Source organism: Ambystoma mexicanum, chromosome 1p (genome assembly GCF_040938575.1).
Source record: "Ambystoma mexicanum isolate Mex_15411 chromosome 1p, UKY_AmexF1_1, whole genome shotgun sequence".
Classification (NCBI taxonomy): Eukaryota; Metazoa; Chordata; class Amphibia; order Caudata; family Ambystomatidae; genus Ambystoma; species Ambystoma mexicanum.
Genome location: NC_090921.1, coordinates 969,329,531 through 969,355,512, shown reverse-complemented (window position 1 = coordinate 969,355,512; position 25,982 = coordinate 969,329,531). Strand labels below are relative to the sequence as shown.

At 47.1% G+C, this 25,982-nt stretch overlaps 1 protein-coding gene across 6 annotated transcripts in view; it reads left to right on the top strand.

Annotated features, from left to right (window-relative positions):
• LOC138582468 (anillin-like) overlaps window positions 1-25,982 on the top strand; it is a 717,297-nt gene that overhangs the window by 642,557 nt on the left and 48,758 nt on the right. For all 6 annotated transcript variants that reach the window (XM_069653796.1, XM_069653830.1, XM_069653821.1 and 3 more), the window contains 3 exons: window positions 6,932-6,961; window positions 7,269-7,290; window positions 7,385-7,494. In XM_069653796.1, coding sequence (XP_069509897.1) covers window positions 6,932-6,961; window positions 7,269-7,290; window positions 7,385-7,494 — 162 coding nt within the window. The remainder of the gene's footprint in view (window positions 1-6,931; window positions 6,962-7,268; window positions 7,291-7,384; window positions 7,495-25,982) is intronic.

Sequence of the window (25,982 nt, the reverse complement as noted above, 5' to 3'; positions counted from 1 at the left end):
AATCTGGGAAGAGGTGGTGAGCCATTTTATGAGGGTGTGAACAGAGATGGACCTAGACCAAGGACAAAACAAAAAATGACCATGGTGGGCAAGTTCTTCAAACTAAACAGGAGTAGTGTTCAAATATACAAAATTGCATTATTACACGCGACTGAAGGAATGGATGGGTTCAGATAATGAGGATGGAGAGGTGGTGTGGGGAGCCCCATCTTTTAGCAAGTAGGTGAATTTTGAGCCAAACCTTGAAGGGAGCCACAGTTTGGCCGGTTTTGGTTCTGATGGGCATGGTATTCCAATGAAGCAGGCCGAGCACGGAGAAAGAGAAAAAGCGAGAATCACAAAGAAGGTATGGAACAATGAGATTGAGTGCAGAGGAGGAGCAGAGTGTATGAGATTGAGTAGTGTATCGCATTGTTTTAACACCGGCAATTACTTAGAAGTAATTTACTTTTTAATGATTACTTCAAATGTACTTTGATTTAAATAGATAGTTGTGAGTTAAGAGACTAAAAGGGGTGGGGAGGGCTCTGGGGTAGGGATAGTAGTGAAAGGGTCAAGGTTCATGGGGGGAGCACCCTAAAATACAAAAATGAAAAAAAATAATTCAAGTAAACATTTGAAGCAATTACTTTAAAGAAAATTACATCAAGTAATTTGCTTTGTCAAAATGACATGGAACCGTAAGTAGACACTTATTCAGTCAAACAGATACTGAAAAGCAAGACAATTGGTAGCTTTGTAGACTTAAAAGGAACTTGAAAAGGGAGCATTTGTAAGTAGAAACCCAACCAGCATGGTCTTGGCATATAAGTGTGGGCGGGGGTCTGGGAAGGATGTAGAGTGCAGGTAAGTGAAGTTGAGGCCTTTTGTCTAGAGGGAGCAAGAAGCAGAGGCAGGCCAAGTTCTAGGCATGAGCAGTAGTATAGTATTCTAAGAGTGGCGAGTAAAGAATTGACTAATTCTCAGTGCATCAGAGCTCTGTTCTTCATAGTAAAATTCTCTGCTTATTTTTCCCTACACACATTAACTTTTGTGAAGTGCCATGAGACAGTTTGTGCATGTGTGCCTAGGATGGGGCTGGTGGCTGCACATACTTTTTTACTATTTTCTTTTTATGTTTTGGAGCACATTTGCATTTTACTGCATAATATAATACCATATACCCAAAAATGGCTGTGGCACGCAACGTTCACCTCTCCTTTAGCCATCTTGTACGTTGGCCTTCTTCCAATCCTACACTAAGCCCTTTCCTGGAGAGAACTCCAGCTTTCGCAGGGCAAATGGTGGCCTGTGTGTGCTCTGCACAGATGTCAAACCAAGCTCTCTACTCGCTGTGCTATCGGACAATGCAGGCAGCCCACTGAAGACCTGAACTTCGTAGTTGGAAGCTAGCCAAGACTATTTTTTTCACTAACCCCTGTGAAGTCCTGCCTCTATGCAGATCTCCTGAATTCCTTCATTGGTGGTTCAACCCCATGACCTGTGGAAACGACCAGTCATGACATGACCTCTGCTCGAAGATCCAGCTCCTGAAAGCGCTTGGAATCATCCTGTGGGCTAGACAGACGTCATCCCGGGCTATTTCACTGCAATGGTAGACACCCCAAGTTGAGCTTTGGGACACTGCAGATCCAACTTGTGGAATAAGAAGTTTCCCTGACGGTTCTGCTCTTCACCACGCAGGGCCTTCCAGGACCAGTTTTTGTTTCTGCCACGAAGGTTGCTTTCCACCATTTTCTTCAAGTGACCATTGCTCTTCGCCTCCTATATCGCATCCTGTGAGTCCTCTGAAGTCGTCCCCGGAATCTTGGTCCAGTAGTCGGTGTACTTGGTGTCTAGAACAGCTCCATCGGAGCACGGAACCACAATCATGCCAGACCCAATAAGATGACACCTGAGGCCACCTCAGCGCTCAAGGCCCCTGGACTTCCTTGAACAGAACCAATGCATGAATCCAGAAGGCCCATTTGCATTCACAAATTCCTATGGTGGTCTCGAAGTAGTGTTCCACTATGCATACTTGTCCCCATCTTCATAGGGTATTATGGGCGTAGGTCCTGGCCCTACCTCTCCCTTGCCTGGACTTGCGCAGTGGTGTTCTGCTCAGGTGTTCTCCACTCGGCCTCCCGTTAGGTGGTTAGAGTTGGAGAGGGTCTGTTGAGAACTTTCCTCCTCTTAATTTTGTACTTTGGATCACTTACAAACTACCTGCTAGCCTCCTGACAAAACGTTTATTCAGACTTGTGACCCTTCAGGCCACAATGCCTCTTCTTTTTTATCGAGGGAAGGACTTTTTAAGAATGTACCTTATTTCTAAGGTTTTGCATGGCGTTGCTAAATTTTCAGCTCATTAGTTCTTTAGCTATTGGTTACTCACCTGATTCTATTTGTTTTAATTCAATTGCTTTACTATATTTACAGTATTCTGAAAGCTACTTCTAACTGTATTTTAAAAGTGAATTGTTCATGCTCTCAGCAGAGCACACCAATGTTTATGTAATGGTAGTGAAAAGTAATTCTCAAATAGAATGTCTGGATTTATTGATACTAGAGACTGACAGACAAATTCTAACTAAAATGCATCGTTACCAAACTGCTGGTAATTCTATTCTGCATGCCTCCTCTTGCCAACCACCCAGCAGCTTTCCATATTCAGAGTACCTCAGAGCTAAATAGAACCCTTCATTTACGGCTTGCAGTGATATGAGTACATGTCTCAAAGAGAGGAGTTACTCCTTGCAAGTGATTAAACAAGCTTTGAAGAAAGCTTTTGATTTCTGAAGACAGAAATTACTAGAGCCCAATGTCAAGAAAAATGAATCCCTAAATATTAGATTAATTACCAGATACGTCTTAGTCTTCCAATTTAAGAAGTATTTTAAACAAACCTTGCCATATACTTCACAAGGATGTTACTTTACAGCCAGCCTTGAATTCAAACGAGGCAAAAACACAGCCAATCTGGTTGTTAGAAGTCATTACATTGCACCAAACTACCATTTTTGGTTAAAGAAACAAAGCGGCTGTTTCCCTTGTGGATTTAAAGATATTGCTAGCGGCCTTGATGCAAAATCAATTGAAACAGAGTTTCATTGGGTGAGCCTCAAAAACGCATTTCTGATAGGCATCCCATCTGCTCATCAGATATGAGAAGTGCAAGCAGTAAGTGCTGGAAAACCATATATAATCTTCCACAAAGAAAAGGTGGTGCTAAGAACCGAGCCCTCATTCCTACCGCAGATGGTTTCCTGATTCCACATCAATGAGGACATAACTTTGCCTGTTTTTTAACAGACCCAAAAACAGAGGCAGAAGGAACACTGCACATCTGCAGCATAGACTCTTGCATGGATTTGTATGCTCATGAATATTCCCAGTCATCAGGCTGGGAATCTTCGATAAAAAGAAAGCAGTTTTGCTTTAAACCTGAAAACTGCTTGTCTCCACTATAGCCCATTAGTGTCCTCCTAAACTCCACCCCTGGCAGCCATCTTCTAATTTTTACCGCACGCTTCTAGTGTTGGGGAGGCCTTTTGCTTCACTCCTCGAAAATCATAGTTTTTTTCCCTGTTTTTTTGCATTTTTCAGAAGAAATCTTCCATTTAGTCTTCGTCTACTGTCACGCAGCTACTACTGGCAGCGGGGGACCCGTTGTCAGCGAAGATCTTCTAGCCATCATTAGATCTTCAACTCAAGTTGCCAACAGGCCCTCTCTTGGCCCTACATCTCGACACCTCAACCATGGCGGATGCTACAAAGATGAGCCTCTTCAGGACCTGTGAAAGCTTTCTGGCCATCCAGCTCCCTCCACTTCACCGACCTCTCCAGGGAAAACAGATCAATCCTGCACTACAACCCGGCGTCACTGAGCCTCATAGCCTGGCCCCTCCACCCCTAGAATCCAGGCACTTATTCCCTACCTCTGGAATGCAAGAAGATCCTGGCCAAGGTCAGATCTCCCTCCATGTTGTCTTGCTACAGGGACAAATGGAAGCACTTCACAGTATGGTGCCGGGTAACATCTCTGCAGCTCCTCACGTATCTGCTCTCTAGCTAAAGCTGGCCTAGCTCACGCCTCCATCAAGGTTCATCTGGCTGCCATAATCCCAGTACACACAGGCTCCAGGCAAGATCTCCCTGTGGTTGCACAGGCTCCTCAAAGAATTCCAAAGGGCTCTCTTCAGACTGTTAGGCCGGTGAAGGCTCCTGCCCCGGCTTGGGAACCTAATGTGGTCCTGTCTGTTTATGGGGCCTCCGTTTGAATCAATGCATCGTGCCCCATTGAAGTTTCTATCGTTGCACACCGCTTTCCTACTGGCGATCACCTCGGCCATGCGGGTCGGGGAGATTCAGGCCCTCTTCTGCAAGCAACCGTATTTGTCCTTGCACGCAACTAAGGTGGTAGTAAGAACTCATCTCACTTTCATGCCAAAAGTTCCATCGGACTTTCATCTGAACAAGCCTTTGGTTCTGCCAATGTTCTTTGCAAATGCTTCTTCGCCAGCTGAAAGGGCATTGCTTTTGCTAGACGTTGGTCATGCCCTCAAGTTCTATGTGGCACACACTAAAGATTTTTGGAAAACGTCTCTGCTGTTTGTCAATTTTGGACCTGTAGGACACGGGAAGGCCCTGTCTAAGGCTTCCATATACAGGTGGCTCTCTGGCTGAGTCATGCATTGTCATGGTCTGCCAACAGACTGCTTCCAGGCCCGCCGAGAGCCCACTCCAACAGAGCCATCGCAGCAACAACGTTTCTCTCTGCTCGACATCTGCCGGGCTACTACGTGGAGGTCTACCCACACGTTCATGGGATTCTACTTCAACAGGGATTCTAGGGAGGAGTCCTGGGTTGGCCAAGCGGTGCTACGCAACCTGTTTTTTTTTTTTTAGTTGTCTGTTACAGGAGTTGGTGTATTGCTTCTGTAAGCCGTGCCACCTCCTGTGGTTGTGTATATGTACTGCTGTGTAATTGTATTTATGAGCAGGGGAATCCATGCAAGACCCCACCCTGGAGAAGGTACAAATTACTTACCTGTAATTCTTGTTCTACAGCATGGGTCTTACAAGGATTCACATGCGAACCCTCCTTCCTTTCCCTCTCTGGCTCTTCTTGGTTCATACTGCCACTTTACATGCACTATCAAATCTGAAAATGGCCGCCAGGAAGACGAGTGTTGTTGGCTGAGGGCAGTATGACCCAAAGGACACCGATAGGCTATAGAGGAGACCAGCAGTTTTTAAGTTTAAAGTGAAACTGCTTTCTATTTACCGAGGATTCCCAGCCTGATGGGGAATATTCATGAGTATGTGAATCCATGCAAGACTCATGCTGGAGAACCAGAGTTCAGGTAAGTAACTTGTACAATACTGTATGTGGCCAGGGCACTAAGTGAAACTTACTAAATTAACAAGAAAGACTACACAACTTTTTGTAACCTTCGAAGGTACAACCGCTGGTAAGCCACATCGAAGGCAACAATCACCTGCTAGTTGCTCATTTTGGAGGCCTGCAAGACTAAGGGAAATAGACCACAAGGAGGGGCTCCATGCACATCGGCTAAGAGCCAAAACTGCAGAAATTGCATTTCAGAGACATGTTCGTTTGGTCGATTGTCATGTGAGAAACGCTGCACTCTTTCTGCAAATATTATTTGTGACCTACTGGTTCAAGGAGTGACGTGGCATTTGGGCAAGCAGTATTCTGGAAAATGTTTTCATAAAAAGAGGGGAAACATATGATATGATAAAAGACATTGTACACAAGTGTTTCAAGTCGCGACAAGACAAGAGAGGGAAGGCAGAGAAAGGACAAGACAAACTGTCTTACTAGGCCTTGTGTCAATCAGATCGTGCAAGTGCGAGAAAACCTAAAGGGTATTAGAGTTGCTTTGGAATCACCCATCAGTATAGAGGAAAGGGGATGGGATGTAAGAGTAAAAAAATGTTTCTCACTGTGGTGACAAGTGCACTTAGTCTGAAGTCCCCTTTCCTCTGTATGTACTCCTGCCATCCCCACTAATAAGTTAACAAGTCTGACTTAAGAAAAAGGGACTTATGGTTGGGGAGGCCGGGCATGGCCATGTCATACACACCATGCAAGAAAGCTCTAGAATATGCTGCAATACAACAGGCTCTTATCCCATCCCCCCTTCCATGGGAGGTCACATAGATCTGGAAGAAAGGGGACTTTGTACTAAGAGTACAGTTGTCACTACGTAATTAACCATAATGGTGAAATTAGGGTTCCCTACCGCATGAGTTTAGAACAAGACTTTTACATCACACTGATTTAGGGCAAAACAAGTATATGATTGTTAAACATACGTGAAACTATTTTTTGGTTGTCATGTAAAAAATGACGCAGCCTTTAGTTTGAAATTCTTCTGATCTACTGCTTATAATCTATCTACTGCTTTAAAAGCTAAAAAGGGAGTTTTGCTCAGCTAAAACTACATGTAGCATTATTTTGTACGGGCTGGGGCCTTTGTGTGTTGGGAGTTGCCAGGTGTGGAAACGTTGTGGATGATCTTAAAATATTTACTTTTACACCCCATTAATCCTGCAAGCATTAGATACCATTCTCCGTAATGTGTAAATTCTTTCTGTTTTTGCAAAGATGAGGTTTGCAGTGTTGTGTTGATCTGCCAAGTATTTCCATCCCTGATGCTATCTAAGAGACTTCACGTTGTCGTCTCAGAAACCCACTTGATTCTAATTCGGCTGCAGTGATATCTGTCTGTGTTTTTGTGTAAGTCCCATTGGCGGTAAAGCTTTCAAGGTGGAATACACAATCAATTAATGGATGCCCCTAATACTATAAGTAATACTGTGGTGTGCTACACATAGTATTGGTTTCAGGAATATGTGTCATGTTAGTGTCTTGTTAGGTTGGTTCTTTGCAACAATGTTAACATATACACTTTCCCTCTAGATCACTCCAAAGAAGCTGCTGAGTTCCAGAGTAAGTAATGCCTCCATTTGCAACAGAGTGGAAGTTGCAGAGAAGGCAGCCAGTGAATGAGAAGCGTAAAGCAGGAAAAGTCACTCTGATTATGGTGGTGGTTGTGGTGATTGGATTTGGAGGAACGGATGTGTATCAGATGGCTGCTCAATCCGGTATCTGCGAATGGCAGACATGTTGGTTAGCATTGAGGAATGGTGCACAGCCATTCTATGATGGAGCATGTTGGAAGAGTTTAGGAGGTAATTCTGTAAAAAATGCAAATCCGTATAAACTTTCCATAATCTCTTCCCACTTCCCCACACAGAAATCCAGTCTTGCATCACCAGGTAAGGAAGTCAGTTTTCTGTTTTTAAGTTGCACGCCTTTCTTTTTTTTTTTTCTGTTTTGTTAATTTTAGTGTTCTCTTATCTTGTTGTTTAGCCTGCAGTCCTCCCACTAGCAACTACATTCGAACTAGCAACTTCCTACTAGTTGGCTCGCACACAGTCTCGCTGGATTCCTTGAACAAGACAAAGTTTCCACTTGACAAGGTAACACGTCAGAGATGAGATAATTACACTTGGGGTGGGGAATGTGTCCCATACCAGTATTCACTTTGTATATGCTGAAGAAGCTAGTACTATGAATTTATACCAATCAACACAAAGTAATGAGAACATTAATTCTATGACTTCTGAAAATCAAAATGCAACTTACATCTTGTTTATGAACATGGATAATTGTTGACAGAAGTAACACATTAGCAGATGGTGGTAGCATTTCCTGGAAGGGTGCCTGTAAAGCAGCACAAAGCTGGGAACAGGTGGTAAGCCATTTTATGATGGTTGAACAAAGATGGACGTAGACCAAGGACAAAACAGTAGTACTGTACAAATATACACAAGCGCATTATTACACGCAACTGAAGGAAGTGATGGGTTCAGATAATGAGTATAGGGAGGTGGTGCGGGGAGCTTCCTATTTAGCCAAAAGGCGAATTTTAAGCCAAACCTTGAAGAGAGCCACAGTTGGACAGGCATTGATTCTGATGGGCAGCGGATTTTTAAATGGAGCACTGCAAGTAGGGAGAAAGAAAGAGCAGAATCGAGAGGCACAAAGAAGGTATGGAACAAAGATTGAGTGCAGTCGAGGAGTAGAGGGTATGAGATTGAGTAGACAGATATTCAGTCAAACAGGTACTGAAAAGCAAGACAATTGGTAGCTTTGTAGACTAGAAGAAAGAAAGGGACCAATTGTACATAGAAACCCAACTCGCATGGTCTTGGCAGGTAGAAGTGTGGGTGTGGGTCTGGGTAGGTTGTAGAGCATGCAGGTAGTGAAGATGAGGATTTTGTCTAGAGGGAGCCAGAGGTAGAAGCAGGCCAATGAAGAGACATGAGCAGTAGTAAAGTTCTAAGAGTGGTGAGTAACAAATTGACACACTTTCCTGAATGTTAAGTTAATAAGAGCAGCAGAGGCAGTGATGAATTGTTGCAGTCAGAGGTTGCTATCAAAGAGGACCTCAAGTGTGTGACCCTTGAGAAAGGGAATAAGAAGTTCGGGTGGTAAGGAGACAGAAGAGGGGAGGAGCTGGGTGGTGCTGGAAGAAAGAGGATTTCATTCATTTAGAAAGATTTCAGCATGAGCCAGCAGTAGGACATCCAGTGACTTGCAGTGAGACAGTTGGTAATCTGTTCCAAGATGACTGGGATGAAGGAGGGAATGGAGAAAAAGATTTGAGTTGTATCAGCAGAGAAGTGGAAGTCTCATATGTGAAGTCTTCCTTGGGCAGAGGTATAGAGGGTGGAGAACAGAGATCCAAAGACTGATCCTTAGGGGATGACTGGATGGGTGGGGTTAAAGGTTTGTGAGTTCCAGGCAATTTTAAAGCAGCATTCTTTAAGCTAGTAGTCGATCCAGGGAAGAAATTCCTTTTTTAAACCATCGTCTTGGAGAGTGACAAGAAAATATGACTGGAGGACTGGTTGACTGTGTTGAAAGTGGCAGAGAGGTTGAAAAGGATGAGTATAAAATGGTTTGCATTGGTGAGCATCAGAGAGAAAGTTGGAGATTTAAATTAGTGCAGTCTGTATGTTTACAATGGAAGCCAGATTGAAGTTTCCTTATCGTAAAGGTACTTGGTGTGATCCAGGTTGAAGACCACCTGTTACTTTAAATAACTGGGTCAGGGGGAAACTGGGAACATTTGCTGGGAAGAGCAGAAGGTGTCTTCAAAAGCAGATGCACAGTTCCAGATTTGAAGGAAGTGGGGAAGAGTCAACAAAGCAAGGAAGGCTAAAGATCTGAGATGAGCCACTTGCGGCGCAAACGGGTTGAGAGAGCAAGAAAGGGCAGCGCTGCGAGGATGAGTGCTAATTCAGGCAGAGTTGTAAAGAAGTAATTGAGAGTAGGTGCAGAGAAGTGGTTTGCAGGTGGGTAGAGGGGGAAAAAGAGTATGTCATGAATTTTTTTAGGATTTCAGAGGACAAGTAGTAAGCAAAGTTATTAGCAGCGAGGAGGCAATGGATATTGGCTTCGGCGTGTGATCAAAGCTTGGGGATTAAAGGTTGCTGGGGTGATTGTGAAGGGAGGAGATCAGGTTGATGAAGTGGGTGGATTTGACGGTCAAGAGACGAGAGTATAGAAAGGGAATGTATAAAGGATAGGAGTATGGTCGGGGTCAGGGATTTGCACCAGCATCATAGGTCACAGCACATGTTTTTTTGAGGGTCTGGATCTACAATAATCCCGGGCTGCTAATGGGTGGGAAAATGTAGTGCGTGCAGGATAGTGTTGATCAAAGAAGTCATTAGTGAATCCGGTCATACGTTGCAGGGATATGAAATTTACTGTATCTTGGAGACGATCCAATCTCTAGACCGGAAAAATTCCAGCTACACTTTATGTAGCATAACATTGCTACAAGATTGGCCCTTACCATTTTTCCATCCTTGCTCAGCTCCGTTCATTTGAGCAAAGATTTTACACCAGGCTACCAGGTACTCCTTTATCCATGGCCCATTTCTTCAATACTCTTTGGATATCCGTTCTAAAGGAATGTAACGTTTTGCACAGCAAAACCCTCTGGCTTTGTATCAGTCTTTCTCCACATTGGCCGGACTGTATACTACTTTTGCACCCAGTGATTTTGTTCTCCCTCTGATTCCCTATTCTTTTTTGATTTGGTCACTCTGGCTTTGCAAGGTTTTGCTTGTTTTCTGTATGCTACTAGTGGTTCATGCCAGGGACACTGTCCTTGATGGCACTTTGGCTTGTTCTAACTGGGGCTTAGAATCTGCAGTGAGGGGTGTGATCCTCTGGACATGGCAGGCCACATGCTTTAGCCATTGCTTTTCACACACCACGCTGTGTTGCATGCTGCGGTGATGCGCAAGACAGACCACCATGTTGCTTCTATGAAGATAAACTCTGGTGCCCTTTTGTGCACTTTGAGAGGAAATGTGATGTAATCCCCTGGAGCCTTTACTCAGGTTGTTTTGCTGTAGTTCCCCATGATGAGACTGTCTGTTCCCTTGCTGTTGGATATCTCATAAGACACACCTGATCTCACTTTGTCAAAGTTCTTGATTCCTCATGTTGTGACTCCTTGGGAAGGTATAAAGTCTCCCTTCGGATCTACCTGGAACCCTGTGATTTTAGTGATACTTTCATCTCAAATTCCATCCACCTCATCGGAGTTCCATTACTTTGAGCCATGTATAGCCCCTCAAAGGGCCCAGTCACCATGGAATATGAAAACATGCAGCACGTCTGCACCTGCTCCCTCCCACTCCTTGGCTAAAGATATATAGTTTTATCTCAAACAGGTGACTGCTCAAGCAATGAGATACTTTACAGATCTCATCAAGGAGGTAAAGGTGTCTGCAAAACCTGCTCCTTCAGCCCCTGCTACTTTGTGGCCTCCCCTGGTGATAACGACCCCACCAACAATGATTGTTCTGCCATTATCAGTGACCACTTTACCACTGCCACATCCGCCAACCACTATTTCTCCATGACCTGTTGTCCCTAAAATTGCCACTGGAGGACATCTGGATCACAACAAAGTGGATTTCCATTACCCTCCGAATGACCTGGAGGGTTAGCTTAAGTGCTCTACAAAAGCTTTTTCCAAGCAGATGTTTTGGAGTCTTGGTGTATTTGTGGATTGGAGGCTCCTTCGGACATCGGTATTAGTGAGCAGAGGGGGTAGTCTACATGCAAACAACAGTTTTATAGGGAGGCAGCTAAGGTTTGGGCAAACCCCCATTCTGGTCCTCCAGTAAGCATATACATACATTTTCATTGCAGACGTGTTTCACAGAAAAAATCTCATCCTCCAGGGCAGTCGGATGATTGGGCCTTGCTCTGGAAAAAGATCTTCTATCCACTTCTTTCACTTCAGCCTCTGTTCCACTATCCAAGGTAGGGAAACCTCTCAACTTATTTGGCCACAAGGTGTATCAAAACACATTCCCAGGCTCACATAGATGCCTTCATGGTAGCTTGCAATCAGGGGGCTCTGGAGGAGCTGGACGATTTAGAAATTGTAGAAAAGCAATCCCTGTCTTGTTCTGGACTGAGTGAAGTCAAGCAGGTTGCTTTTGACCTGTCTTTGGTGCTTCTTATTAATAGGGAAGCTGGAGGAACGTGCATTGGCGGTGTAATTTAATGGCCACACTGGTTGAAGCTTTCAGCTTTATTTCGATATATATATTGTATCATAAAAACAAGCATCATACAAATCCCAATTTCAACAACTTAACTGACATAAAATCAGAGATGAAACATAGGTAAAAGCCAGCCAATAATAAAATGACACACCATGTCAAACCGTCAACGCTCAAGTACATATTCATAATATTTAGAATAAAAACATTTAAATGCAAGTGACAGCGTCAGCACATTAATAATTTATCACATATGCTCATCCTATACAGCATGCGTAAGAAGAGGAGGACTAGACAGGTTGCATTAAACAGCCTCTAGCTGTTGATTAGCAAAACTATTCTTGAGCAGTAACGTCCTCACAATTCGCTCTAATATCCGTTCAACGCTTGACATACAAGGACTCGGGCAGAAGAATCCGCACCATCAACCCGCAATTGTGCTTATTCATGTTATTCTAACAACCATCCAAGCAAATATTTTATGATGATTTTAGAAGGTCAACTTGCTAGCTTACTCTGTCTTCTTCGCCAAGCCACTATGAGGTATTTAGAGGTACAATATACTGCTAATAAATTGGCAGCAGAGGAGCATTGGCTCTGTAGTAGTTCTGACAAGTCTCTCTCTGGTAAGGGGCCTTGGAAACCTTCTTCTCAGATCTAGATAATGGGGACATGTCAGGAGAAAGTGAATGGCATTTTTAGTTACGTTCAGACAGAACAGGCAAGCTGCTAGAACATTAGAGTTCCACCTATTAGAAAGACTTGCCACAAACAATGTTCCCAATAGTAACTTCAAATATAATGCTCTTGCATATTTAGGTCAAGGTATGCCTCAACACCCATTACTTGCTTCAATTAACAGTAACGAGTCAACTGGGCACAGTGGCCTACCTTACTTAGGATTTTCTGCTCCATTTTTACCTGACTGGCTTCCACTTAATTTCCACTACCGCCAACCAGTATTTCTCCATGACATGTTGTCCCAACATTGCCACTGGGAGCCATCTGGATCCCAACAAAGTGAATTTTCCTTAGCCTCTGAATGTCTTGGAAGATTAGGTTAAGTGCTCTGCAAAATTAATTTTTCCAAGCAGATGTTTTGGAGTCCTGGTGTATTTGTGGATTGAGAGGCTCCTTCAACTTTCACACGTTTCAAACGTTTGAGCGGACATCAGTATTTGTGAGCAGAGGGAGTTGCCTACATGCAAAAGAAAGTTTAATAGGGAGGCAGCTAAGGTTTGGGAAAAAGCCCATACTGTTCAAAAAGTAAGCATATGCATAGATGATTATTACAGACTTGTTTCACAGAAAACATCTCATCCTCCAGGGCAGTCAGTGCATGCTGCGGCCATGCTCTGGAACAAAGATCTTCCATCCACTTCTTACACTTCAGCCTCTGTTCCACTATCCAAGGTAGAGAAATCTTTCAACGTATTTGGCCACAAGGTGTATCAAAATATATCCCCAGGTATGGAAGAGAAAAAAGAAAGCACTAGAGAAAGGGACCTGGAATTTATCACAGTACTGAAAAGAGAGTCTAGGGTCAGAAAGTGGAGGTTAGTCAGCTAGAGGTAGGAGGTTCCGGAGGGCCAGGTCAAACCCCCGGCAGGTCTTACTGGTGGGAGGAGTTTCCAGTGGGGGTCATGGAGCCTAGAGGTAGTTCAGAGAGGTGGGAAGAACACAGTGAGCAAGCAAGACTAGTAGGGATTTGCCCTTATGTCTCTTGGTTGCCCAAAACGACTTCTGTAAGAGAACACCAGGCTCCTGCAAAACATCAAGACAAGCTAGGTTTTGGGGTATGGAACCCTGGAAGGTCTGCACCTGGGCTCAAAGGAACAGAAGAAGGCCTCAGGACGTCCTGTAGACCATATAATCAGAGAGTAGTGGGGTTAGCCTGCTGGGACTCTGAAACAGTGACAGTTGCCACTTGAATGTCTGACCACTTACTCTGAGAATGGGAAAGACTGCATAAGAGACATTTGTGGAAGCAAGCTGTCCTATGTTTTGTTATATCGTTGAGGATGATCTTGTTTATATTTTGGTTGGCCCACCCTTATATACAGACCCTGATAAAAATCCTGAAATTTGAGCACTTCTTAGTCCCAAATGTCCAATCTTCCACAAAATGTAAAGATTCATGTCAGACAACATGGTTGTTGGGTCTGTCTGCTTCCACTCCTTCTGTTGCTTTTGGAAGTGGGAGGTTTAGACTTTACTCCTTTCCGCCTAATTTTAGACGGACAGCACAACACCAACAACTGCTGCACCGAGGGCCTTCAACAGACTATCCAGAGGTAGGAACTTTCCTCAACAAAATAGTCTCTTCGGTCCTGTGTAGATCTCACACTGCAACATCACTTTAAGGTACCACCTCCACACACCACAAGTCTCCTGCATGGGGCAGGACTCTTCAAGAAGACATGGCAGCAGATCACAAAAGACAGATTCTTCTTACAGTTGGTAGAACAAGAAAATTGCTTACATTTCTTGGAAAAATCTTGCCTTTGCCTCCTCCGGAACTGCTCCTCTTGGAAGAACTAGGTGCTGAATGGAGAGGTGGCACTTGTTTCAGCACAGTAAGTCTGGAAAGACTGGTATTACTGTTTCTGTCTAATTGTAAAGAAGGATGGAGGAACCCATCTTGGACCAGAGAGTGCTCAACAAGCACCTCTTAAGGACCAAATCAAGATGGTCATCTTGGTGCAGATCCTACAAGCCTTTTGAACATTAGGACTGGCTGGTATCTTTCGATCTACAGAACGCATACTTTCACATTCCTATCCGCCCCATAATTTGTAAATATCTTTGTTTTGATGTGGGAAGCACTTGCTACCAGTTTGCAGAACTCCCATATTGGCCTCACTTCAGCCCTGAGAATATTCACAAAGGCCATGGCTCTGGTGGTAAACAGGAAGGAGGTGCACGTCGTCTTTCCCCACCTTGACTGGCTCCTTCACGCCATAGTCCTTACAGGACCGATGGATGATGTGCATCCTTCACAGTTTAGGTTTCTCCAACCTAAAGAAGTCCTTTCTCACTCCCTCTAACTGGTTCCAGTTTCTATGGGCAGTTATGAGTAAAGCGCCAAGGTCTTCGCACCTCTAGAGTGAGTGACTAGCATTCATACCACAGTAGTGCTCTTTCAACTGAAAGGGGGACACCGGACAGTATTATTGAGGATTTTAGGACTCATGGTGCTTGCATATTCCAAGTATCGTTATCAAGACTGCAGATGCAGTCTGTACAGTGGTGCCTAGGAACGCAGTGGTCCCAGTTGAAATGGAGCCTTGCCCCACCCACCCCATTGGGTCTCCCAGGACCTGCTTGGTTGGCATCCATGACCAACCTCCTTGGAGGGGTGGGAGTTGGGGGCGAGCAGGTGGGGTCCCCTTAAATCAACCGTAGCTGACCTTTACCATAGTGACAGAAGCATCCTTGTGGGGATGGTGAGTTCATGTGCAGGATAATTCTGTGAGCAGTATTTGGGAAGGCTCAGCAAAGTCTTTATACTTAAACTTGCTAGAACCCAGACGGCAATTTAGCATTGCAATCCATTTTACCATCCAACAAAGATTCATCTGTTGAGGTCCTCGTGCACAACACCACCGTATGTGCTACATCATACAAGATGAGGTGGTATGGTGTCGCACAAGCTGTGCAGAGAGGCCACACTACTGTCATTTTTTGTTGATCCAGAATGGGGGGGTGGGTAACTGTGAAGGCATCACACCTTGCGGGCGGTCTGGCTGCTCATGCAGTTGATTTGTCGGTTCCCAGGCGTGTCACGTGAGTGGGAGCTGAACAAGGAGATTTTCTTTGAGTGGGGTATGCCACAGCTCTACCTCTTCAAACAAGAAGTGCAATGCCTTTTTGCTGCATTCTGCAAGGTAAGTCTCTGGGCTATGCACTACTGATACATGTAGGAGTTCGACCTATATGATATGATGTGATAGTTTATTTATATAGCGCCTATACACAATGTGTTTCAAAGTGCTTCAAGGCAAGGGAGGGAACAAGGGAAAATACAATGACATTCTTACAGGCCATGAACAGTAAGTATGTGAAATTAACTATGGTACTTGGCCTGACGACATTTCAGATAGTGCAAGAGGTAAGACACAGATAAGGAAGGGAGGGGGGAGAGTGGGAAGGAAATGGAAACAGACAAGCGACTACCGTACTAGGCCTGACAACATTTCTGGTAAAGCCGGAGAAAAACAAGAGGTGAGGGAGAGGGGTGCAGAAAGGTAGGGGAGGAACAAAACAAGTGACTATCATACTAGGCCTGATGACATTTCAGATAGTGCTGGAATGGGGGTGGGGAGGAAAAACAAGTAAGGGGAGGGGGAAGGTGACAGACGAGGTTGCTATCATACTAGGTCCAGGGACAATTCTGATAGAGTAAGTGCATAGAAGAAAGTAAGGGGAGGAGATAGGAAAAGGGAGAAGGGAAGGGAAAGGAGGAGAGGACAGAGAGTTATCAGTAAAAAGAGTGGAGAAGGAAGAGGGGCGAGTGAATACAATTGCAGATGTCAGTAGTAACACGTAATGTTGCAAACCAGGATACAAGATGATGATGGTTTCTGAGCAGGGGTTCGGGCCCTGGGTCCTCCTGGTCCAAACAGGAATTACCCTTTTCTTCCTCTGCCCTTTGCTAAGGATGCCTCGGCGAGAGACGCCCTTGATCTAATAGTTAGGCGTTCCCTCCCATTTCTGCTGATTACATGGGTGCTGAGGAAGTTGAAGTAGAGTGATACAACATGATCTTGATCGTGCCGACATGGCCCAAATGACCTGGTTCCCAGGCATGCTGGACATGCTGACCTCCCACCCTCCTGGAAGATCCCTTGGAGGGACGATTTACTGACCCAAAGCTGGAGGTTGCTTCAAGCCAATCAATGCTTGATGTTAAGGTACAAAGACTGGGATCCTTCAGAGGAGGTTCTTTGTTTAATGCTCTCTGCAATATGCCAATCCACCAAGTTGATCTACACTTGTTGATATGTTTTGTTGGTTGCTGCTGGGACAGATTGCTTGGCATGTTGGGCCCCAAAGGCACGGTTTGGGGTGTTTTACTTTGATTGGCCAAATCAGGCCTGAATGGTTATACAATAAAAGGTTATCTAGCACCCCTTTCTATTTTCAAGAGGACACTCCAGCATGGGTCCTACTGTGTAGTATGCATGGTTCTTCAGTTCCTAAAAAGGCATGCACATTAATTTTCTCCAAAACCTTTTGTGGTCCGAGCAAGGAACTTAAATGTAGTTCAACTTTCTTTATGGCATCCCTCTTTGAGCCCATGCTCATGTGTTCTTTGAGACTTGTCTCTTTCAAAGTCACTTTTCTGGTGGCATTAACTTCAGTGAGACGAGTTTCGAAGTTTCAGCCTCTCTAGGTCGCCTGCATTTCTTAAATTCAGATGAGGCAAACTAATTACATTTTTCACAAAAGGTGTATTTTACCTGTTATTTTCCTCCATCACTTCCTTCAGAGACTGAAGAGGGTGCACAGACTGTCCCCAAAGAGGGCTTTAGATGTACCTCTCAGGGCGAAAGACAAGACTTTAGGCAAGGTGATAAACTATTTATAGCTATTCCCATTGTAAGAATTGATGCCACTTCAGATGGCTCATTCTTAAAACACAACTCGATTTCCCTATTCTTATGATCCTCACTAGAGAGCAAGATAGAATTTAAGATTGACGTTAATCTGCTATGTCAAGATGTGCGCTTGCTGGCTGGAAGAGTAACGGCCATGGAATTGTTGCTGAATGAGGTGGAAGATGAGGGATCTGAGGAGACCGACACAAGGAGAATAACCAGACCATGGTCACAGAAGCAACAATGACCACGATGCCTGTACATATGGGGCTGAACATCTCTAACAAGGAATTGACGAACTTTGGAGTTTCAGTTCTCACCAAGGGGATGTCTTTTGCCCTCACCACTAGGAGTAATTGAATCAACACACAATGGATTCATATAAATTCACTAGGAAGTTAAAACTTAAAAAATTCTTTCATCGCAAGCAGTACAAAGCAGCTACATTGAGAAATAGTGGTAGAAAGTGAACTTACCATTACAGACATAGGTGACACTCAATTTTTATTGTGTCTGGAAGAGCAGCAGACCATTAATGAACTAGACCTACTGAGGGATCTGAATATGGACCCTAAACATCTGACGGACACAGAAATGAAGAATCCAAATGTATACCATTTTCTGGAACAGACAATGTGATGGAACTAATTCAGAAAGCAGTTCCTCGTGATATTCACAATATCATGGACAAATCGTACCACAAAAGGGAATACAGTAAACTTGACAACAGCAGAGAGAGGCTTTGAACTCCCTTAGCAAGTACGACAATATTGTGATTGAACAGGCTGATAAGGGGGTAACTTTGTGGTTATGAACAGGAAAGATTATATTGACATGGCAGAATTGCATCTAAATGTTCCAGGATGTTATGATATAGTAAGAACTAACCCCATTAAAAATATCAAGATGTAAGCAAGTTGGTGTCTTAAGTGAGCAAGGACAGTACTATTAACAGATGAGAACAAGTGTTTTCTAACAATTGAGCGTCCCAAGCTACCACCCATCTACTTTTTACCAAACGTCCACAAATCTTTTGATGCGATTCTGGAAGGGAGACCGATTGTAAGCGGGATGTGTTGGATAACGGAACAATTTTCAAAAAATATTGACTGCATCATTTCTGGAGAGGTGGTTAAAATACCTGCTTAACTAAGGGACACTATGCATCTCTTGCAACTGTTAGAGAGCTTTGAGTGGTTCTGAGGACTTTCGTTTGGTAACTTTGACGTTAAGGTGCTGTACATGTCAATAGAACACGATCTTATTTGATGAAACTATTAATGTTAAAAGAAATGTTAGAATGTACGTTGAGCAACAATGTGTTTTTGTTTAATAATACAATCGAAAAAACAAGGGGGCTGGCTATGTGGGGCAATTAATGCACCCTCTTTAGCCAACCTCTTAATGGAATCTTTTTAAAGTGTATATATGTACTCGGGTAATGCCTTCTCTCCACACATTAAGTTGTGGGTTCGGCTTATCGAAGATTTCTTTGTGATCTGGCAAGGGACTGGACGTGTATTACAAGACTTTGTCGAATATCTGAATGCAAATGATTTTGGTATTAAATTCACATGCACAATACATCCAACAGAAATAGACTTTCTGGATACTCGTATGTTAAAGATTCCAGTTTCATGTCCAAAACGTTTGGAAAGCCGACTGAGGTAAATTGTTTTACTAGCTACCAGCTGCCATTAAGCAAACCGTGTCAGGAACATTCCAATTGGAGAGTATATTCTGGCACACAGGAATTGCAGGGAAGTGGCTGAATTTGAACAAGAATTCTAAAGTAAACAAAGAGGTTACACTGAGGAGGTTTTGGAGCAAGCTAAAATGAGGAGCTCTGGCTTTAATAGGCAGAATTTACTCAAACCAAGAGTTAAACATAAATCCCAAGACTTCAATGCTGTGATAATGATTACGTAATACTCCAGAGAGTCGCATGGTATTTAATATTTCCCGTAAACATTGGCACATACTTGCCTTGGACCCTGGCCTTCAGGAATACATTAAGGATGTACCCACAATTGTATATACAAACACCCCAACAATAAGAACCGTACTTAGTCCTTCCTTTCTTAAACCATCAGAGCCTCCAAGTACTTGGTTACATCAAAATCTATTTGTTTTTTTTATAAATGTGGCACATGCAACATGTGCCACACTGCCTGGGAAAGTAAGAAAATCAAAATGAATATTGAGGAAGAATTTACTGTTCTCCAGCATGGGGTCTGGCATGAATTCACATGCTCATGAATATTCCCCGTTGTCAGGCTGGGAATCCTCGGTAAAGAAAAAATCAGTATCAGTTTCGTTTCTGATCTCTTTCTTAGTAGTAACCAATCACTGGTCTCTGGGTTATACTGCCCCCAGCCAATGACTGCCCTTTCCCCAAGCCCCGCCCCTGGCAGCAATCCTCAGATTTTTACCGCATGTTCAAGTGTTGGGAGTCCTCGTGCTATAGCTCTCGAGCTTTTACTGCGTTTTGCGCTTTTCAAAGAGATTTATCTCATTTTTCGGTTAAATCGAGCCTCAAGCTCCACCGTTTCTACATCCAATGAACGGGGACCCGTTTCAGAATTTTCTACGCCCCTCAAGGGTGAAGCTTTCGTCGAGCTACGCTTCTTGGAGGATTCCAGAAGTTTGAGGCCTACCTCGTGGACATGGCCCAGGAGAAAGGAAGCTCGACGCCCGGCAAGCTGTTCAGGAACTGCCCTGGATGCAAGGTACAGAACCTGTTCAAGGAGGACGAGCACTTGAGGTGCCTCTACTGCCTTCACGAAGACAAAACGCACGTGGAGAAGGACTGTGCGTTTTGCATGAACATGTCTGAACGGACCATGGGGGATTGTCGGACCCGTCTCGCCAACTGGCTGGAAAAGAGCCCAGCAGGTGAGAAGAAGTCTGAGTGATCTTCTAAGTCCTCTGAGGGCGCCCCGGCGACGGGAGCCCAACAGAAGGCTAAGCACTGCGAGTCCGCGAGCACCGGTAGCGCCGAACGGTCGGGCTCCTCGCTTGCCAGGCAGGGCGCATCTTCACCAACGCAGTCAACCACGAGCCAAGGCTCTGGCTCGGAGAAGAGGAAATCCGAGAACCCGGCTAAGCTTCTGGAGAGGCCCCGGTCGATCTCGAAGGAGCCGGCCCAAGGGGAGCGAGGCAGTGACCCTCCCCCTGTGGTGAAGGCCTCAAGCGCGCCCAAGGTGGAGAAGGCCTTGATTCACCCGGCCAAGGCCTCTATTGAGGGAGTCGCTGCAGCCCTGGCAAAGCCTGTGGAGGCTACCCCAGTGGTGGAGGCCTCGGGCCCAGAGTTTCCCTACCCCCGCGGAGGGAATCCTCTTTTAAGCACATTGAGAAGATCCCTGTGAAGACCCTGGTGGAAAAAGAGGGGGGGGGGCCGGTGGCCATTACGGACCCGGACACAACCTCCGAGGAGGAGCTGGTCGAAGTCGAAGAGGGACTCAACAAGAATTTGGATGCGGCCCGTTCCCACGGGAGGAATCCCGACGAGGGGGACGACGAGACCGAGGGTGGCGACGACGAGGCTCCCGTGGAGGAGCAACCGTTGCGCCCGGCTCAGCCCGAGCCACAGGACAACTAGGCGGCCATTTTGACAGCAATCCAGGCCTTATGCACGGAGATAAGGACCAGATTGCCCCTGCCCCCGACAGACGACCCGACTGAGCCGGTTCTGTCGGAAGCCCTCCAAGCAAGAGGAGGAGGATTCATCCAACCCTGCCTGTTCAGCCCTCACAGCACTCTCAGCCTTTGTCTCCTTCCCCGATCCTGAGGGATGACACGGGAACAGATACAGCCACGACAGGGATGGTGGTGGTGACGACGGGACGGATATCCCATTGCTGATTTCCTCGTGCTTCCCCACCCGACGAAATTGGATCGTTTCACGCCATGATTGCCAGGACGTCCGAGCTTTTCCAGCTCTGCCCTGAAGAGAAGAAGGAAGGCTTCCTCTACCAGCGACGCGAGGCAAAGAGGAAGACGGTCCTCGCGGTGCCGTTGCTGGATGACATTTGGGATGAGGGACTTGCTCTCCTGAAGAACACGTCCACGACACCTGCCAAGAGGGACCGGTACGAGGAGAAGTACCGGGTCCCCAACGCTGCCCTGTTGTGCCTTAGAGCGCAACTCACCCCGGATTCGGTCGTTTCGGCAGCGGCCAAGAAGAATGCGGGGGGGGGGGCATTGACTTCGACTTCTACTTCCACTGGATGCAATGGGACGACGGGGGTCATCTCGTCGGCGGGATTAAGGGGGCCAACGCCCTGGCGATCGTGGCCCACTACGACATGGAATTGTGGTACAAGATCGCCCCCCCTGTTGGACTTCCTACCGGACGACAAGAGGGCAGAGGCTCTGGCGATCTTGCAAGAAGGCGAGGTGGCGTCGGACCACGCCATAACGGTGGCCACGGACATTGCTGACACCGGTTTCCACCAGTTGGGCAACAGCGTTTGCCTTAGACGGCGAGGGTGGCTCAAGGTGACGGATTTCCGTCAAGACGTGCAAGCCAAGGTTTTGGACATGCCCTTCGACGGGAACAATCTGTTTGGGAAGACAGTGGATGAGTCCCTCCAAGCCATCAAGACCGACACGGAGACGGCTCGGGCCCTAGGAGTTCTTCAGCAACGACGGCCATCCTTTCGGAACTCTGGAGGCAAGCAAGGTGCCTACAAGGGATTCGGCGGTGGCTCCTCTACGTACCGCCAGGCGGCCCGATCCTCGTCGCAAGAAGCCTACAGGGGACGAGGCAAGTCTGGGGGATCTCGCCGTGATCGCCAGGGAGGCCAAGGCGGCAAGGCGGCCTCCAAGCAGGAGTGAACCGGCCGTTGCGTCGGGACCCCCCACCGAAGCACCCCGGTGGGAGGCCGGCTGACGAAGTTCGTCAGCGTGTGGGAGTCCATCTCCACCGACCGTTGGAGGTAAGGGCGATGCTCAAGAAAGTCGCCATCGAGCTCGTCCCCCGAAGAGGCTCCGGGGCTCCAGAGTTTACTCAAGATACTTCCTCGTAAAAAAGAAGACAGGAGGATGACGCCCCATCCTGGACCTGCGTCGTCTAAACAAGTACATCAAGGCACAGAAGTTCCGGATGGTCAACCTCCAGCACGTGCTGGTACAGCTGGAGGTAGGCGGCTTCCTGTCGTCGCTGGATTTGGAGGATGCGTACTTCCACATCCCCATTCTAAAAGGACACAAAGTTCCTCAGGTTCGTAGTCCAAGGACAGCACTACCAGTTCAAGACCCTACCGTTCGGACTGAAGTCAGCGCCCAGGGTATTCACCAAGTGCCTAGCACTGGTGGTGGCGTGGCTGCGCCTGCAGGGGATCCACGTCTACCCCTGCATGGACGATTGGCTCTTCCGAGCAAGGACAAGGGAGCTTGCAGTAGAACACACAGCGAAGACTGTCCAGCTGCTCACGGACCTGGGGTTCTCCATCAATTTCCCCAAATCCCACCTGGTCCCGTCGCAGGTCGCACTGTCCTCTTGTATTTATCTCGTGAGCCTGTGCAGGCTTCGGGTGCGTCCTCTACAGGAATTTCTCAATGCCTGCTGGATCCAAGCGGCGGGCAGCTTTGAGGACAGATCCTTCTCAACGAGACTTTCCGACAAGCGATCCGGTGGTGGGGCACCCGCGCTCCTTTGACGGCGGGCACAGACTTTCAGTCCCCCGACTCACCAGATGACAGTGACTACGGATGCCTCCCTGGAGGGGTGGGGAGCGCACATCGGAGATCTTCACGCGAGAGGCCTTTGGCTCCCGGAGGAGAAGCCGCTCCACATCAACATCCTGGAGCTCTGTACAGTGATCTGGGCCCTCAGGTCCTTTCTCCCGTCCCTCAAGGGCAAGGTGGTGAGGATCTTCACGGACAACACCACCACGATGTTTTACATCCGAAAGCAGGGAGGAACCAGATCCCCAGCTCTGTCCAAGGAAGCCCAGGATCTGTGGCATTGGGCCGTTGCCCAGGGGATGTTTCTGGTACCCTTTCATCTGGCAGGGATAAAGAACACCATCGCCGACTCACTCAGCAGGGAGCTGCGCTCGTGCCATGAGTGGGAACTGAATCGGGATCAAGTGGATTGACTCTTCCAGCGATGGGGCAAACCCCAGATCGACCTGTTCGCGACGGCGACAAAATCCAAGGGCCAGAGGTTCGCCAGCAGGTTTCCCCAGCCGAGGAGCATGGGCGATGCTTTCTCGTTCCCCTGGGACGGCCTGTTCCTATATGCGTTACCTCCGTTGCCGTTGCTGCTCCGACTCATCAACCAGCTCAAGAGGTCCCGGTGCAGGATGATCCTTGTCACACCGGCGTGGCCGAGACAGATCTGGTTCCCGGACCTTCTGGACTTGTCAGCGTCCCCACCAGTCAAACTGCTGACTGATGCAGATCTTCTCTCCAGAGAAGGAGGTGCCATCCTTCATCACGACCCGGAGTCGCTGAACTTGCAGGCCTGGCTCCTGCAGCACTAGAGTTTCGAGGGTACGATATCCCGACTGCAGAGTGGTTCTTGCAAAGGCCAGGGCGTCCTCCACTCTCAAGTGCTACAGACCTAAGTGGAAAAGTTTCTCTGTCTGGTGCCGTGCACAGAAGATTAACCCGCTACGGATTACGGCCCCTCAAGTGCTGCCGTACCTACTATCGCTGGCCAAGGCTGGACTGGCTCACGCCTCCATCAAGATACATCTGGCTGCGATCTCCCGATACACCAGAACTACAGGACGGGCGTCCTTGTAGTCTCATCGTCTGGTGAAGGGACTGTTCCTATCGTTCCCGCCGATGAAGGCCCCCGCCCCGGCGTGGGAGCTCAACGTGGTGCTGACCAGGTTCATGGGGGCGCCATTCGAGCCTCTGCATTCGGCACCATTGAAGTTCCTGTCGTGGAAAACAGCATTTCTTGTGGCCATCACCTCCGCACGACGAGAGGGAGAGATCCAGGCCCTAACCTGCAAGCCTCCATACTTGACTTTTCACGACACAAGGGTGGTGCTGAGGACGCACCCCTCCTTTATGCCCAAGGTGCTGTCGGACTTCCACCTCAACAAACCCTTGGTGTTGCCAGTTTTCTTCCCATCTCCTTCGTCGCCTGCCGAGAGGGCAGGGCTTTAAGTGGGCCGGGGCCTGCCGGGGCTGGGCCCCGGCAGGCTCCGAAATTTCGTTTTGAGGCAGGGCCCTGCCGGGGCCCACTAATCACCCCTGGCAGCCCCAGCCACTACACGAAAAGTCATTTTTTTCTACAGCCTGAAGCTCTCGCTCGTGTGCGAGAGCTTCAGGCTTAAGAAAAAAATGCCTTTCAGCCATAATGGTGGCGCCGCACCTGCGAGGCATCCCTTTAATCAAGAGATGCACGTGGGCCGGCGCCACCATTATGGAGAAAACGTGAGGCCGCTTGAAGCAGAGGCCTTGCTTTCTAAATACTGAAGCTCCAGCGGATTCGCTGGAGTTTGTCTTTAGGAAAAAGGCCTCTGCTTCCAGCGGCCTCACCCTTTCAGCCTTAATGGTGACGCTGCCCCTCCCCAGCTGGCAAGGGGCAGCACCACCATTAAGGCTGAATAGGCGAGCACTGTCTCTCGCCAAGCAAGCCTATACCAAATAAATGCAGAGATCAGCACCCTCCCTCCTATAGGGAAGTGGGTGCTAATCTCTACAAAAGGCTGCCTGGCAGGGGTGCCAGTAGCCCATTGAGCCTGGGCTCGTCAAGGGGGCGTGGCCTAACGGGCCATCAAGACCCCCGTTGTTAGGCCACTCCTCCTCGATGAGCACCGGCTCGATTTGTAGTGCCACTTAATGCACTGCGAGAGGGCTTTGCACTCGCTGGATGTAGCTCGAGCGCTGAAGTTCTACGTGGACCGCACGAAGAGTTTTCGGAAGACATCACAGCCGTTTGTTAACTTTGGACCTGTGAACCAAGGGAAGGCTCTCTCGAAGGCTTCCATTTCCAGGTGGCTCTCCGGCTGCATCATGCACTGTAACCGGTTGGCAAACTGCCCGTTGCCCGGCCGTCCGAGAGCCCATTCGACCAGAGCGATCGCTGCTACCCCAGCGTTCATGTCTGGTGTGCCCTTGCTGGACATCTGCAGGGCTGCAACGTGGAGGTCGACGTACACCTTCACGAGATTCTACTGTGTCGATCGGGATTCCAGGGAGGAGTCCAGGGTCGGCCTAGCAGTGCTGCGCAACCTGTTCACCTGAAGGTAGGCCTGGTGAGGAGGTAAGAGTTGCTTAATGTTGAGTTTATGTAATGCTTAATGTTGAGCCTTTGCCACCTCCCGTGGTTGTGCATGTGTATACTGATATGTATTCTTATATTCATGAGCATGTGAATCCATGCCAGACGCCATGCTGGAGAAGGAACATGTTACTTACCTGTAACTGTTGTTCTCCAGCATGGGTCTGGCATGGATTCACATGCGAACCCTCCCTCCTACCCCTCAGCGGCTCTTTGCTTGGTCATATTGCCACTTTACGTGCTACCAAATTGGAGGATGGCTGCCAGGGGCAGGGCTTAGGGAAAGGGCAGTCCTTGGCTGGGGGCAGTAGGACCCAGAGACCAGTGATTGGTTGCTACTAAGAAAGACAGATCAGAAACAAAACTGATACTGATTTTTTCTTTACCGAGGATTCCCAGCCTGACGACGGGGAATATTCATGAGCATGTGAATCCATGCCAGACCCATGCTGGAGAACAACAGTTACAGGTAAGTAACTTGTTCCTTACCCAATGTATCCGTTGTAGATCCAGGTTTGTGG